The following is a 15,821-nucleotide window of genomic DNA, read 5'->3' on the forward strand; positions in this document are numbered from 1 at the left end:
TTCTGCAGCACGTTGAGACCAATTCATTAATTTTCGAAATAATCAATTTTTATATTTGCGTGCGAGAATTGGCGACCCTTGGGTTTGTCTCATTGGAGTGATTTGTAGCTTCTCGAGCTTGCCGGAGGGATTGGAGAAGAACAGCAACATGTAAGGACTGAACTCTTGTCTTGGCCTCGCTGGCCCAATTGCGATCCTTCCTCGGCCGATAAATGCGCGCGACGTATCTGGTGTTTTTTTCCTACAAGTCAATTCTAATGTTTACAAAACAGTTCTCGGATAGATTGCATTTTGGGACAGCTTGCCCTTGGGACATGGCTAGATGATTGATCCCAATATTCATGTGAACGTTACCAAGGAGATTGACCACCAAAAATGACCGACAGCGCCCGCCATGACAAGCAAAAGAGCCCCGGGCCCTTGGACGATATCGAAACAAATCCAAGCGGATATAATTTAAAAGTCCCATTGGCGGCACAGGCACATGCAGCACAGGACGAATCCTTGGGCGGTACGAATGGTACCGATACCGGGGTCATGTCCAGTGTCGGCAATAACACTAGCAATGACATCTATGGAGAGCTCACCAACAACCCAACGACAGATGCATTTTCGGAATTCAATGATGCGTCGGCGCTCATAAATGGCGACATTAATAGTGGCGATAGTGGTTACGCGCCCTCGTCGGCAGGCATCAATGCTTGGTATGATCAAGCCAGTGAACAAGAGCCAACTCAGAGCCTGCCGGCTCTTATCGATGGCTATCATCACGACATTGACGCTCGAGCTGGGTCCTCGGATTTAGGCAAAGAGGAGTCAACGACCAGAAGTCAGACCGCTGACGGAACAGCGCAAAAATCGTCTGCCACATTTAAGCTACAGCCCGCTACAAAAGAGAACAATCCAGCCACGTTATTAGCAGCCCAAACACCTACAACTTCCTCTTCAATTCCCTCACTGCCACCTTCTCAGCTCGTGTCACACAATTCTCCAGCCCCGTTTCCTGTAGACCCCGAGGTGAAGGATCAGGCACCTTCATCTGCGCGGTCCAGCCTAGCGCCCCACTCCCTTTCAACTAAGCTAGACGTGCGTCCAAGGTCTTCAATACCATCAAATATCTTGCCGGAAGATTACGCGCAGCAGTGCATTCATGCTGCTTATTCCTCGCGACTCAATCCATTCGCGCTCCATCCCGATGAATATCAGATGCTGCGAGAACACATCAATGGCCTTCAAGTCACAAGCTACCTCAATATTCGAAATGGAATTCTTCGACTATGGGTTCGAAACCCCCTAGTGGCCGTTACAAAGGAGGAGGCAGCTGGCTGTGCCAAAGATTACCGTTGGTATAGCTTGGCAGAAGTTGCGTACGAGTGGCTTGTGCGCCGGGGTTATATTAATTTTGGCTGCGTTGAAGTTCCGGCTATACCCTCGACCAGTTCGAGTCCCAGCAGCAACGGCATCGCAAAACCTAGACGTGAAACGATAGTCGTAGTTGGCGCAGGTATGGCTGGCCTTGGTTGCGCCCGGCAATTAGAGGGCCTCTTTACACAGTTTGCAGACTACTGGACCTCACATGGTAAACAACCACCAAAAGTGGTAGTCGTTGAAGGTCGAGGCCGCATAGGAGGACGGGTGTATTCACATCCACTACGGACTCAGGAGAATGAGCGCATCTCGAAGAGGCTAAGATGTACGGCTGAAATGGGGGCACAAATAATTACGGGCTTTGATCATGGTAATCCATTGAGTATATTGGTCCGTGGACAACTTGCACTTCACTATCATCCCATGCGGGATAATTCTGTTCTGCACGATGTAGATGGTTCTCCGGTCAACAAGGAGAGGGACATTCTGGTCGAGAGACTTTTCAATGATATCCTTGATCGCGCAAGTGTTTACCGCCATAAGCCAAATATCCCAAAGACGGCCGAGGGTGACCGAGAACTGATCGAGATGGGACGTGATCCAACTGGTGAGGGTGGTAGATCATTGAGTAAAGTGGAAGAAGCTCTTGCCCAGAACAGCTCCATCAAATCAACAATAGTACCAGCGGAGGAAGAAGACAAGCAAAAAGTACCTGCTGGTATCGACAAAATGACAGGCAAAGCGCATGTTGCATTCGGATCTGCATCCAAGGATCCCGCTGCAGCCACTGCAAAATCCTTGGGTTGGGCGCTGGGAGTGGGTGTTCCAGAATCTCAGTCAATCGACTTGGATGCCGTTACTTCGGTTAAGCATCCAACCCTGGGCGCGACGATGGACGAGGCCGTCAAACAATACCAGAAACTTTTGGGGCTCACGCCGCAAGACCTGCGACTTGTTAATTGGCATTTTGCAAATTTGGAGTATGCAAATGCAGTCAATGTCAGCCAGCTCAGTCTCGGCGGCTGGGATCAGGACATTGGCAATGAATTTGAGGGTGAGCATGCAGAGATTATTGGAGGATACACTCAAGTTCCACGAGGCATATGGAGGTCACCTAGCCCTCTTGACGTCCGATTTAAGCATGCTGTCAAATCTATACATTATCACACAGACTCCAAAGACGATAGCAAAGGAACCACAAAAGTCGAGTGCGACAATGGTGAAATTATCGATGCCGACAAGGTTGTGGTCACGGCTCCCCTGGGCGTGTTTAAGAAGGGTAGCATCAAATTCGAACCTTCGCTCCCAGACTGGAAGCTCGGGGTCATCGAGCGCATGGGATTTGGCGTTTTAAATAAAGTAAGTTCTCTGGGTCTAAATCCTACCTTTCTATTCTGACCTTTAAGATTGTCCTTGTGTATGACAAACCGTTCTGGGACGTTAGCAGAGACATGTTCGGACTATTGCGAGAACCCGAATCTCGAGATAGTCTCGATCAAAAAGACTACGTCTCCCGCCGAGGACGCCTCTATCTCTTCTGGAACTGCACGAAGATCAGTGGTCAACCTACATTGATTGCCCTGATGGCAGGCGACGCGGCGCACCAGGCCGAAGCCACCAAAGATCATGTTCTCCTGGACGAAGTAACGCTAGAGCTATCCAAAATCTTCAAACCCACGACCATCCCTAAGCCGCGTGAGACCATCATAACGAGATGGAGTCAGGACCCATTCGCGCGAGGCAGCTATTCGTATGTGGCTGCAGAAACACGACCGGACGACTACGACGTCATGGCACGGCCCATTGGGAATCTGCTTTTCGCGGGAGAAGCCACATGCGGCACGCACCCTGCTACGGTGCACGGCGCCTATCTTTCCGGACTACGAGCTGCTTCTGAAGTTCTCGAATCAATCCTTGGTCCTATCCAGATTCCAACCCCCTTGGTTCCGCCCAAACAAAAGGCGGAATCGCTGTCCAGCGTTGCCGGACAGAAGCGACAAGCAGAAAATTCTGCCTTGCGCCAGGCACATGAGTTGAAGATTGCCCGTCTCGAAGACTACGAAGCGGCGATTCAAACCGAGATTTTCACCAAGCTCGGGCCACGTCCACTGAAACCCGGAAAGCCCGGAGCTAATCCATTCTTGCTCTATCAAAAAGATCACTGGGCGCCGTGTAAAGCGCGCTGTGATGAGGCGCGTCGGGTTGCAACGCGCAATCCGCAGGCCAAAGCAGGCCGCGACGAGATTCGTGCTGCATTGGGCCAAATGTGGAGAGATGCGAGCGCCGAGGAGAAGCAGCCGTACCTAGAACAGACGGCGTGCAATAAGCAGGCTAATAGCGAATATGCGGCCGATTTTAAGAGACGTGTGGAACAATGGGACCATGACGCAGAGCGTATCCGCCAGGAATATCGCCAGCAACACCCGAGCCAGGCTGGAGAAGAAGAAAATCGACTCTGGGAACAAGTTGGCACGGCCAGATCGAGTGAGCGACGGGCCAAACGCATCAGTGGATATGCAGAAGTGTCCGATACCGAAATGGACCTTGATACGTAAACTGTTCCATTGTGCATTCAAATTCTCCGTTGTATTTCTTATGTTGGCTGGTGGGGCCTCGGCGCTATATGGGACGGCTGGTGTTTTAGTCTCATTTGATTTTCTCTCTTTCCTTTCTTGTTCTCTCATTTGAAGCATGCCATCAAACCGGTTGGTTCGATTGACAAGTATGCAACTTTTCTTTGGATTTTCTCTTCATTGTACAGTCTCGTACGGTGTAGTATAGTCAGTGCCTGGTTTTAGGTGCGCATGATACCAGGTGGAATTCTGCTTTCATGTTATTTGGTCCAAAAAAGACCCTAACCATTTATTTGTTAAGTTTTACTTTTGCATTTATCCACCTCGTGACGGCATCTGACACTTGACTTGTTAAGCCCGAAGAGAGTCATCATGGATTCATTAGTCGTTTTCTTTTTGCCATTGTTGGTGCACATGATAGCGTAAGCTACGAATCTCTCTTGTGGCTGCTGATTTACATTTTAACGATTGTAGTGATCTGCATTGAGGCGTGAAAGTTGCTGCGGCGTTGGGATGTTGATCCCCATTCTCTAGTGGTGTCTCTCAGGGATGTCACTTGTAGTTGCTTGTCATCAGATGGCCCGAAGCACCGACACTAGAGGACGCCACGTGCTGGATGGGGATGAGACAGCCTCAACTGGCACAGCGGGGAAGACTGTGTCCTTTACCCGTTTGATGCAATTTCTTAGCTAAGAGAATCTGCCATTCGACCCTGATACCGTGTCCCAAAGGCATTACGGAGGAAGGGAGTTTCCTCTTTTCCCCGCATGTGTGCGGCGTGGGTTATGCGAGCTGCCTAGTAGGGCGCGATCAACGATTACTCCTAAATTACTCCGTACTTTGATTATTGTTTGTCATTTCCCCCATCTAACCTCGACTGCAGATGATGAGCTTTGTGGCGCTTAAGCTGTCTCTTTGATTCCCCGGACTGGACATTGCCATTCTGGGGGAATTGTCCGATGGCCCGATTTTCAAATTAGATTGCACCTCTCCTATTACCCAGTCGTTACCGAGGGCAGGCTTCGTTTAAAGATACCAAATCTTGCTGACGATACAGGAGACCGTGGAGAGGTTTTTGAGGCGGTTTATCGTGGAGGAATGCGATTGCGTAATATGTGCACGTAACGTACAGTGCTGTTGATCCAGTATCCTGTCCTTTATCACCAGCAACAGGCATTGATCATTTCTATTTGGTTACAGTGTAGGGGCATGGAAGCGACGACGATAAGCATGATGAGGTACTGCGACCACAGCAGTAACGAGTCATGGTTCTCAGAGTAATTAAGAATTTCTACAACTAGATTGCTTTTTTCTCTTTGGGTAGCGAATCATAAAGTTGCTGAATCGATCAAAAAGCATCTTGGCGGATATACCGACGAATGACAGACGGAGACCGTCAGCAGGGGCTCAAATGGATCGGCTGCAACCCCTCGAGGTAACCAACCTCCATCTCCATATTAACATTTAGTCCAATCATGACAAGTCTAAAGAAATGACCGTTGTTGAAGATACTCTTCTCCTCTAGATTGACATGGCTTTTTATCTCGTGGTTCCTTTCATTTCTCAAATCATGTTCCCCCCGGTCAAATGAGATATAGTGGGTAAATCTCGTCATTCGCGGGGATTGAGTTCTATTTGTTTAGTTCTTAGTTCCGCCATTTATCAGACTCGGCATCTCCTTATCCCCGATCCACCCAACTCGCACACACACACACACGCGCTAAGTCCCGCAATCATCCCAGCCTGCCTCACTTACGACCCAGACAACCTCCGAACCTCGTGGAATCACTCGTTGTATTATTATTATTATACGAATCGACATTTGACATTGTTGATCAGGAAAGGGATTGACTTTGACATTACCGCTCCTCTTTTATCTGCGTGACTAATCCTCTCTTCTCCGTCGACGAGGCTCACTTAGTAGTGCGTCTTTGAGAGCACTGCCGGGCATTGCGCGGCTGGAGTCGGTATATACGACTGCCTAATTGCGCCTCTTGCAACATCGATCAATATCATTTCTATTCGGAGGCCATTGATTCCCTCATTTCCCCAAGACTCTCAATACTTCCATATAACCAGAGACGAGCTCGAGATCCTGTCTGTGGTCTGTGCTCGTCCAAGCGCCTCGCCGTGACGTCTTGCTAGCACTTCGTCCACCGATGCGGCATCCGATTGAAACGCCGTTGAATCCCATTTCCCTGCCGATATACCATCGCCGAGAGGCGTGGAGGCGCTGAGGCCTCAGGCCCTTTCCCCCCCTCTCTCATATCCTACGACACCCTTCTTTTCTATCGCTCTCGCTCGAGATATATTCAGTCCGTAGCCCGCCATGTCGTCCTTTTTTGGCCGATTCAAGTCCAGCGCGGTGCGTCGAATCCCCCAATTGCTACTGATTCCCCCCCGAATATTCTGGGTGAAAGACGAATGAAATGGCCTCAACCCTCAACGCTACGGGAGCATTTGATTTCAACAATGAACGTGGAGCTGACATGCGATGGTGTACTAGGGAGGCACCAGCCCCAATATTGGCAGTTCGCCGATGAAGAGGGACCCCAATGCCCCGCAACTGACTCCGCTCGAGAAACTGCTCGTTGACGCTGGCCCCGTCCGGAGCGATGGAAGTGACAAATTCTTTGGCATGGAGAACGTAAGTGGACTGTTATTTCGGAGACTGCGCTGCCCCCCGATCATGACTGACAATTTTATTCGTGGATATAGTTTGGAAATACTTGGTATGGAAACGATAATTGCGCCAACCCCGATATTATCTTGGCCAGTTCTGATGAATGCTGACTCTCCGCAGCTACTGTAATTCAATCCTGCAATGTCTCTACTTCTCCGTGCCCTTCCGCGAACAGGTCATGAATTACCCTCAAATCTCGCCGAATCGCACACCGGACGCTTCGTCCGAAATCCTACCACAATTCGACACCAACGGAACAAGCCCAATAAATATCCCGAATGCGCCCACATCCCTCGCTCGAGGAGCCCCCTCAGTAGGGCCCCCTTCCGTGTCGTCGCCGACCACCGTATCCTTTCGCAAACCCATGTCTGCGCCAGCTGGACCTGGCGGGCAGCAACCTCTCCGACCCGAGGACGTCAAGGATTCACCCGAGTACAAGAAGAAGCAGGCGATGCTTACCGGACCAATCTTGGCCATGGAGCACGCCAACGCGGCCACGTACGGCATGACGGAATCATTATTCACCTCGCTCAAGGACATTTTTGAGGCCGTCCGCGCCCATTCGTCCCGAATCGGCGTCGTTAGTCCGCAACGGTTTCTCGAGGTCTTGCGTAATCAGAACGAAATGTTTCGGTCCTCGATGCACCAAGATGCCCACGAATTCCTGAACCTCTTACTGAATGAAGTCGTCTCGGATGTGGAAGCGAATGCGAAAAGGGTTCAAGAGGAGACGGAACGAAAAGCCGTGGAAGCTGGCAGTCCTGTCCCGGATATGCTAGAGTCTTTCATGACCCCCACTATCTCGCATGGACTGCCGAACCCGACCCGATGGGTACATGAGCTTTTTGAGGGGACGCTTACCTCCGAGACGAAATGCTTGACCTGTGAAAACGTGTCGCAGCGCGACGAGCCGTTTCTCGATCTGTCTGTGGATCTAGAGCAGCATTCATCGGTCACATCGTGTCTGCGAAAATTCTCAGAAGAGGAAATGCTGTGCGAACGCAACAAGTTTCACTGTGACAACTGCGGCGGGCTACAAGAGGCAGAAAAGCGTATGAAGATAAAGCGATTGCCGCGGATTCTAGCGCTCCACCTGAAGCGCTTCAAATATACCGAGGATCTGCAACGATTGCAGAAGTTATTTCACCGAGTCGTATATCCTTTCCACCTCCGCCTTTTCAATACAACCGATGATGCAGAGGACCCGGACCGCCTTTACGAACTATACGCAGTCGTGGTGCACATTGGCGGTGGCCCTTACCATGGTCACTACATTTCCATTGTCAAGACGCAAGATCGTGGCTGGCTGCTCTTTGACGACGAGATGGTGGAGCCCGTCGACAAGAGCTACGTTCAAAACTTTTTCGGTGACAAGCCCGGTCAAGCATGCGCCTATGTCCTGTTCTATCAAGAAACAACGCTAGAGGCGGTACAGCGCGAGCAAGAATTGGAAGGGCTTGCCCAAGCACAGGCCACAACGCAGGCGGCATTGACTGAACAATTACTCGCCGGCCGATCCAATGGCGATCTTCCCAACGGCTTACAGCACGCTCTGACGACAGGCGGTGCTCCGGACCCTGAGCATGAAGACTTTGCGAGACTACACCACGCGACCACGGCACCAACAGAGTCTCCACATGCCGGGGTCATTGAGCCCAAGGCCCACCCAGGAGTAGATGGCACCCCTCTCTCCCCAGGAGGCCTCTCAGCTGCGCTCGGCAGTTCGCTTAGCCCGACGAGCCAAGTAAGCGCAAGCTTCCCTCCGCGGGTTGGCCCGGGCGTAACGACTGCGGCCCCCGTGCAATCGAAAAAGGAGCGTGCGCGGGAGGAGAAGGAACGCAAGGCAGCTGAGAAGGAGCGGGAAAAGCAAGAAAAGCAACGAATCAAAGAGGAAGCACTTCGCCGAAAGGAAAACGAAAAGCGTCAGCAGGAAGACATCAAGGCTGCGATTGCTGCAAGCAAGTTGTCGCACAAGGCCGAAGAAGATCAGCGCGTCTCACGGGATAATGCTGCTCCTGCAGGCGAAAACAAGGAGAATGGGGCCGCGCCCGCGCCAGCACCGAGTAACCTAGGCGGAATGAGTGGTAGCCTTGACCGCTTACGCCATGGCAGCAGAAGTTTCCGAAGTCGGTCGAAATTTTGGGGCAGTGGAGGAGGCAGTGGCAGCGGTGTTAGTAGCCTTGTCAGAGACCGAGACGATGCCAAACAGCCCGTCATTCATGAGGGCATGCCCATGGAGACGGATACGGCTCCGCCCGTGACCAGTCCACTGCCACCGTCGTCGGTCGGTGAACCGCCAGTTTCTGTTACTGATTTTGCTGGTTCCGCTGTTCCTGCCCCTGCCGCCGCCGCCGCCGCCGCCGCCGCCACCGCAGCGGCTACTGATCGTCCTACGCAACGAGCTGAAGCAAGGACCTCGACGACAACACAGCCCCCGCCTCTGTCACAGCCCTCTACGCCTGAGAAGCCCGAACGACATCGCTCGCATCGGTTCAGTCTGCGAAAGAGAACGTCCAATATCTTGCAATAGTTGCAGAGAAAGTTATTTTATATTCATCTACGGGTGTATTTCGTCGGCGTACGAGTGTGTTTGATGTAAATGGGCTCAATCTACGCATCATTGTCAGACTATTATCAAAAGCATTTGTTTTGACCTATTCAATCGCCTTTTCTTTTTTTTTTCCCCTTGGAAAATGAACATGAATGCTTGGAAGACGGGAGCTCTTGATATTTTTGTTTCCAAGGATTTTGACCCATTTTCTTAGACTTTCTTCGCTCACATTTGCTCTTCCATTTGGAGACGCATTTTTTTGTCATGATGACGGGCATATAGGAAGCATTTTTACCTCATTTACTGCTTTTCACTTTGTGTTTCATCCCTGGCTCTACCTCGCCTTCAATCCAATTCTTCGTTTGTCTCCAGTTCCCTTTTAGTTTTCCGTTATTGTCCATACGATCCGATGCTACAGTTTAACAAAGTTTGAGAATCATGTCAGAGGGCATTTTATACCACGGTGGCTTTTGTCTTTTGTCTTTTTGGCTTTTTGTATGTACTATTCATCCTGCTCTCTGTCTACTCATCTTTATCTCAACCTTTTTCAATCCACTCTTATGCCAATTCATCATCTACTATTCTTCTGTTCATAGTTGATGTCGTTCCGTGTGCCGTTCCACTTTGGTCGCTGTTCACGTTATATACTCGGCGCCACGTCCGTTCCTGCTATTTTGTCGTACTTTATTCCATTTGTCTAGTTCCCTTATTTCTCCATTCTAGTCTCGTCACGATGGACTGGACCCATCACCATTAAAGTTGGTGGAGTGATGGACTGAGATCAGAGAGGTCAAATTTATCTGTACTATACGTCAACCGTCTAATAACGTTCTCCGGTCAATATAGTTTACAACATCAAGTCCTTGTCCTGTGACCGCGCTTGTTTCCAAATCTCCACCTCACACCCACCGCGCAAAACACCGACTCGCATCGTCGCCAACAAATTATGCGCAGCGTTCGAATGGTTATACACACCGCCATTGAATATGGCCGTTGCGTCTTTTCCAACCGCCGACCCGATCAGCGCTTTACCGCCAGGATGATCGTTGATGAAGTCTGTCACGTCATGAATCACACCTGCCACCGCTACCAGCTTTCTCCCTTCTTTTTCTCCTCCCCTTTCTCCCCTTCCTCCCCGTTGTCCACCACCACTCCCCGCTTCATTTTCCACTCCTCTTCCCACACTCACCCCGCCACCCCTCGCCTCATCCACAAACTCATCCCACTCCACAACCGGCAACTCGTGCAACGGGATTCCCCAATCCAGGCGCTCCCTCTCCCTATCCAGCCTCTTCTGCAACTGCTGCACGCGGCCCTTCTCAATCTCATTCCTCCTAAACTCCTTGAGCCCCGCCGCCAGCCCCAGCTGCTTCCAGGTCCAGATACACCACTTTGTCGGATCATACTGCCACCAGGCCACCGTGTTCCTGTAATCCGAGGGAAACTCATGATGGAAATTATGATACCCTTCCCCGAGCGTCAGCAGCGCCGTCACCATCGAATCCCGCGGCGAATTACGGTCGTCAAACGGCTGCTCGCCCAGCCAGTGCGCCAGCGAATTCACACAGAACGTTGCCTGCTGCACGACAAACCCCCGTAGCAGCCCCGCGTAGACTAAACCCCCCCACCAGTCGCCCCAGCCAATCCCGCAGACTAGTGCAGGGAAAAGAAGGGCCATGAATAAGACGCATTTGAGATAGTGCATGTGCTGGAAAACGACGACGGGGTCGGCGTTCAGGTCGGAGATGTCGGTGCGTCCGACCCGCAAAGGGTGCTGTTTCATGATGATCCACCCCAAGTGGGAATATAAAAGGCCCTTGGACACGGAGTAGGGGTCCCGAGAGGTGTCGGTGTAGCGGTGGTGAGAGCGGTGTTTGGTGGACCACCACCTGATAGACCCCTGGATGGCGCCCGAACCGACGGACGCGAGGTAGATTTTGAGGGGGAGGGAGGCGCGGTAGGAGGTGTGCGCCCAGAGGCGGTGGTAGCCTGTGAAGTTGACCGTTGGTTAGTTTTTGTGGTTCTAGTTATGTGTCCGATGAGAATCCTTTTTCTTTTTTTTTTTTCTTTTTTGGGGTGCAATTGGGTTTGAATAGGTTGAACCGGGGTTCTTTTTTTGATATTCAGTCGACTCCCACCTCTTGGAGATCAAAAGACTTGGACTTGGATATCAATGATTATTGTCCATGGTCCATGGTCCATAATCCGTGGTCCAATGCCAATGGTCCAATGAAACCAATTGTGCACTGGGCACAGGGCACTGAAAACTGTGGACTGTGGACTGTGGAAAATGGAACGTTGATAGTGGAATATGGAGTATGAATATTGAACATGGAACATGCAACAGGATCGTGCATGTGGATGTGGATGTGGATTATGCATACTCCGTATGAAATGAAGAAAATACGTACCAGCAGTTATACCAAGCCCCGTATGGAAATAATACACCACCGCAAAAACCGCCGTGTACAGCCGCAACGGCACGTAGCACGCCCCGATGCAGCCCAGCAGCGGGAGCGACAGGACAAAGGTGCTGCTCAGCCAGTTGACGTGTTTGTACCAATTGGTCCATGTGATGGGATACTCGGTGATGTGTTTTTTGGGAGTTTTGCCATGCTGTTGTTGTTTTCGGAGAGGGATGTAGTCTCTGGTGCCGTCGTCGATTTCCTTGTTTGCGGAATCGATGCCGCGGCGAGCCTTGACCTGAGCCATTGTTGTTGATGTGATAAAACAATGAAAGGAGCCAATGACTCTGAGTGTCGTTGCGTCGTCGAGAAAGTCGAGTCCTTGTTGAAACTTGAGATTTGACTATATATTGAATATTCAATTGAAAGAGAACGATAATGGTTAAGACTTGAGTCCTGAGTCCTGACAGTTTAGGATATAGTAGTATAGTTATTCAATGGTTATATCCAGCCCAGATCTGGGTCCGGATACGTGTTAAGAGATTCAGGGTTACAGGGCTTGATCAACCACGTCACATAGGGTTTGACAGTAAGGGTCTAACAGTTTTACCGCTTGCCACTGTTGCCAATGTTGCCACTGGTCCACTGCAGTGCTGCCTGCTAGAATTTGTTGAACATATTTAGATGGACGCTGTGGACGCTGTGGACGCTTTCTTCTCAACAACTTACTATATACGTTGGGCCGAGTCCAGAGTCCAGGCTTAATAGACAAGTAGTTTGAAAAACGTCATGACTGCAAGGTCCAGCATGTTACAGCTGACATCTTGCAGGCTGATTCGTTGAAGAATCTAACCTGTCGAGCTGTCAGTTTCACGCAATTGAGGACCGTCTCAGACTCACTCCTATTTGTTACTATGTGGGGTTTATGGGTTCTTATTCCATTTTTCTCGTCTTTTTCACTTTATATTTTAAAATCTAAGGTTTTGCTTCTAGCATGAACGGTGCACTTATGTCCTTCGGATAATCAATTATACGCGGTAATATGAATATCACTGACCAGTGACGAGTGACGATATACGCAAAGTTATGCACCTTACGCTTGCATGTTATAAGTTCCTAGTTGCCCAACACTCTCATTCTTTTGCGTAGCAAGAATTTCAAACTTCAGTATCAAGACTTTCGAATTGCAGGTACAGGTATGTAGACCATTTCGTAGGAGCTTCTGTTTTTCTACAGCCTCCGGAGCGCTGTCCAAGTGTAGCACTGCACTCTGTAAAGTAAAAGCAACAAATGAAAAAGAAAAGAAAAAAAGTCTTTTGACAAAATCTGTTGGGATGTTTCAAACGATACAAGACTCGTAATAATACCCACAAAAAAACATAAAGTGTATTGCTTCCGTTCGTGCGAGAGCCCAACAAGTCTACGAAGCTTTTGGAAGCAAAGAGTCCTCGGTCCAAGACTCAAAAAAACTGCTGCCTGGTGCACCGGCGTGGACCCGACCCCCCCGACCCCTGGAATAACCCTGTAATAGTTAAATGATTTATCCGAAGAAGCGCTTTTCGGCATAATTGTAAGCCCCGGCCTCCGACCTGCCGATGTCAGGAACGAGGGAACAACGAAGCGCGCTATTTGGAGCGAGGAGCCAGTACAGGGGATCCGATAGCCGAACCGTCACAGATGCGCGGAACGAGGGAACAACTGCCGGTGTGGACTACGAGTATGAAGAGCACTGGAAGCTGGCTGGTAGGATCGACAAGGCTTGCATGATGGAGCTAGCTATAGCAAGAAGGTAAATGCGAACCAATAACATGGCATAACTTCCTGTAAACTTGTAATCAATGTAAAAATGGCCGTACATTGAATAATTTGCTTGATACATCTACTTAACAGCTATAATACTATGAGTAATTTTGGTTCGTATGAGATGTTGGCTATATTGCTAATTTTCATGTCTATATGATTCGCACATTGTATTTTGATATGATCTTAAAGCACATGACTCATAGACCGTTAATACCGCCAGTGACGCCATCAATGCCGGTCTTGTCCGCGAGACGTTTCTTCACCTCAGGAACGAGATTGCCGCCAGTGACGCCATCAATGCCGGTCTTGTCCGCGAGACGTTTCTTCACCTCAGGAACGAGATTGGCGAGATCGACGACGATGCCGTCCTTTTCGGGGTGGCCTTCGGGCAGGCCTAGCTCCTTGATCTTGCACTTGCCTTGAGCTTGTTCGTCTTCGCCGAGAATCACGGCAAATGGGACACCGCCAATCTCAGCAGACTTGAATTGTTGGGGAAGCTTAGGCTTGACCTTGTATGCTAGTTCGGCCTGTATATTTCACAATGTGTTAGCGGGATGTAGCTTCTAGGTTGAGAGGTGAATGGGAAGCTGATGGGGAGAGAGGAGTAAAGATGAAGAGGAGACATGAATAGTACCTTGATACCGGCATCCCAAAGAGTCTTTGCGATAGACATGCGCTCCTTCAACAAACCGGTGAAGCCCTTGCCACCAAACGCCATAACAAAGACGTCAATCTCGTTAAGTCGGACCGAGGCAGCAGTCTTTTGCGCCTCCATTCTTGCCTTGGTAATCGAGAAGATACGCTCAATACCAAACGAGATACCCACACAAGGGATCTGAGCTTTGCCAGAGAACATGCCGACCAGGTTGTCGTACCGACCGCCGGCGGCGACACTGCCGACGCCAACATTGGGGTCGGCGGAGCGGTCGTCGTCCTCGCCTTGAGGCTTGCCGCTGCTCTTCTTGGCCGCCTTGGTGGCCTTTTGTGCCTCGGCGGCTTGAGGTGCGGATCCCTCCGTGATGACCTCGTAGATCAGACCAGTGTAGTAGTCCAAACCACGGGCAAGGCTGAGGTCAAATGAAATCTGACCAAGCACGCCGTACGCCTCGAGGTACTCGAAGAGAAGCTCCATGTCCTCGAGACCCTTTTTGGCAGACTCGTTGCCACTCAGGATCGCATCTTCCTTCAGCGCGGCAAGCAGTTCTCCTTTGCCTTTCCGGACAACGTATTCTCCAATCTTGTCGGCAACGGCGCCGTCAAGGCCCTTTTCTTCTGTCATTTCGCGGCGGACTTCGGCCCAGGGGGACTGCGAGAAGAAACAAACCGTGTCAGCAAGTAAAATTGCGAACAGAAAGCCCAGAACCTAAAGAGATGACAATATCCTTACCTTGTCGAGCTTGTCAACTGCACTGCTGATCGTTCGAATCTTTTCCTCGGGCACACCGCAAACGGAGAAGATGCCGTCTAGGATTTTCCGGTGGTTGAGCTTAATCGTGTACTTGCCGTCCCAGCCAAGACCTTCAAACACCTCGTATAATATCCGGAGAATCTCTGCGTCGGGAAGCATAGCGTCGTATGTGCCGGCAATGTCAAAATCGCATTGGTAAAACTCCCGCATCCGTCCCTTGGTCATGGCCGGCTGGTCTCGACGGTAGACCTTGGCGATGTGGTACCGCTTGATATTCTGCACAGACGGGTTCATGGCGAGCCAACGGGCAAAGGGAACAGTCAGATCGTAGCGCAGTGAACAGATTTCGCCGCCCTGGTCGGCCAGATCATAAATGAGCTTGCTGTCTTCACCATACTTGCCGGCAAGAATTTCTCGAAGTTCGAAAACTGGGCTGTTTCAAGTCAGCTCGTTGAACATTGTGTATATTCAGCCGCATTTGAAAATAGCTCTTACGTATCTAATGTGACAGCACCGTGGCGCTTAAAAACGTCTGTGATGCTCGAGAATATCCGCTCGCGAATGACCATGTCCTTGCCCTCCCCTATCGTCAATCAGCAAAAACATATCATTTAAAAAGTAAAAAAGTGATAGCGTCTGTTTCTGACACTGCTCCAGAGCGCGTACAGTCTTTGGTCCCCTTAGGGGTCTTGAGCTGGAAGGAAACCTTGTCTTTGCCCATTTCTTCTTCTTGTAAACGTCTGGTGGTTATTGAAAGATTGCGGCAGCGTCCCGCCTGACTCACGATAGTCAGGCAGTTGAAGCGAGTTGTGCGGACTGGTGGTGCAGACCAAGTACGGAAGAGACGTGCAAAAAGCATGCACGAGATCTCACCCAGGAAAAAAAACACTTGCGACTGGTTCTGAGCAAGACGATTACTTGACAGGCCAAGCGCTTCTAGAAAATTGTGGGATACTGGGGAATTTCTTTCGGTATCATCAAAAGTTAGCTACTTCACATGGATATTGGCGTTGAAAATTACAGATGTCCA

At 50.2% G+C, this 15,821-nt stretch overlaps 4 protein-coding genes across 4 annotated transcripts; 2 read left to right on the top strand and 2 right to left on the bottom strand.

Annotated features, from left to right (window-relative positions):
* Positions 1–10: 10 nt before the first annotated feature.
* Positions 11–4,186, top strand: L228DRAFT_225689 (hypothetical protein). The gene is made up of 3 exons (XM_018330391.1): positions 11–150; positions 273–2,727; positions 2,775–4,186. Exons 2-3 carry the CDS (start codon positions 376–378, stop codon positions 3,921–3,923), a joined length of 3,501 nt encoding a protein of 1,166 aa, XP_018191563.1. The 5' UTR covers positions 11–150; positions 273–375; the 3' UTR covers positions 3,924–4,186.
* Positions 4,187–6,270: 2,084 nt separating this feature from the next.
* Positions 6,271–9,154, top strand: L228DRAFT_264443 (cysteine proteinase; the record flags this gene model as incomplete). Its single annotated transcript, XM_018334578.1, has 4 exons — positions 6,271–6,306; positions 6,448–6,588; positions 6,660–6,673; positions 6,745–9,154. 4 exons carry the CDS (start codon positions 6,271–6,273, stop codon positions 9,152–9,154), a joined length of 2,601 nt encoding a protein of 866 aa, XP_018191564.1.
* An 868-nt stretch (positions 9,155–10,022) lies between these two features.
* L228DRAFT_225693 (cytochrome b5-like Heme/Steroid binding domain-containing protein) lies at positions 10,023–12,015 on the bottom strand (the record flags this gene model as incomplete). The annotated part of the gene is made up of 3 exons (XM_018330392.1): positions 11,587–12,015; positions 10,373–11,164; positions 10,023–10,276 (listed from the first exon to the last, which is right to left on the bottom strand). The coding sequence occupies exons 1-3, from the start codon at positions 11,885–11,887 to the stop codon at positions 10,023–10,025; spliced, it is 1,347 nt and encodes a 448-aa protein (XP_018191565.1). The 5' UTR covers positions 11,888–12,015.
* Positions 12,016–13,580: 1,565 nt separating this feature from the next.
* Positions 13,581–15,512, bottom strand: L228DRAFT_207164 (histidyl-tRNA synthetase, class IIa; the record flags this gene model as incomplete). Its single annotated transcript, XM_018329710.1, has 5 exons — positions 13,581–13,910; positions 14,018–14,689; positions 14,771–15,224; positions 15,287–15,374; positions 15,458–15,512. 5 exons carry the CDS (start codon positions 15,510–15,512, stop codon positions 13,581–13,583), a joined length of 1,599 nt encoding a protein of 532 aa, XP_018191566.1.
* Positions 15,513–15,821: the final 309 nt, after the last annotated feature.

Source organism: Xylona heveae (assembly GCF_001619985.1).
Source record: "Xylona heveae TC161 unplaced genomic scaffold L228scaffold_1, whole genome shotgun sequence".
NCBI classification, from domain to species: Eukaryota; Fungi; Ascomycota; class Xylonomycetes; order Xylonales; family Xylonaceae; genus Xylona; species Xylona heveae.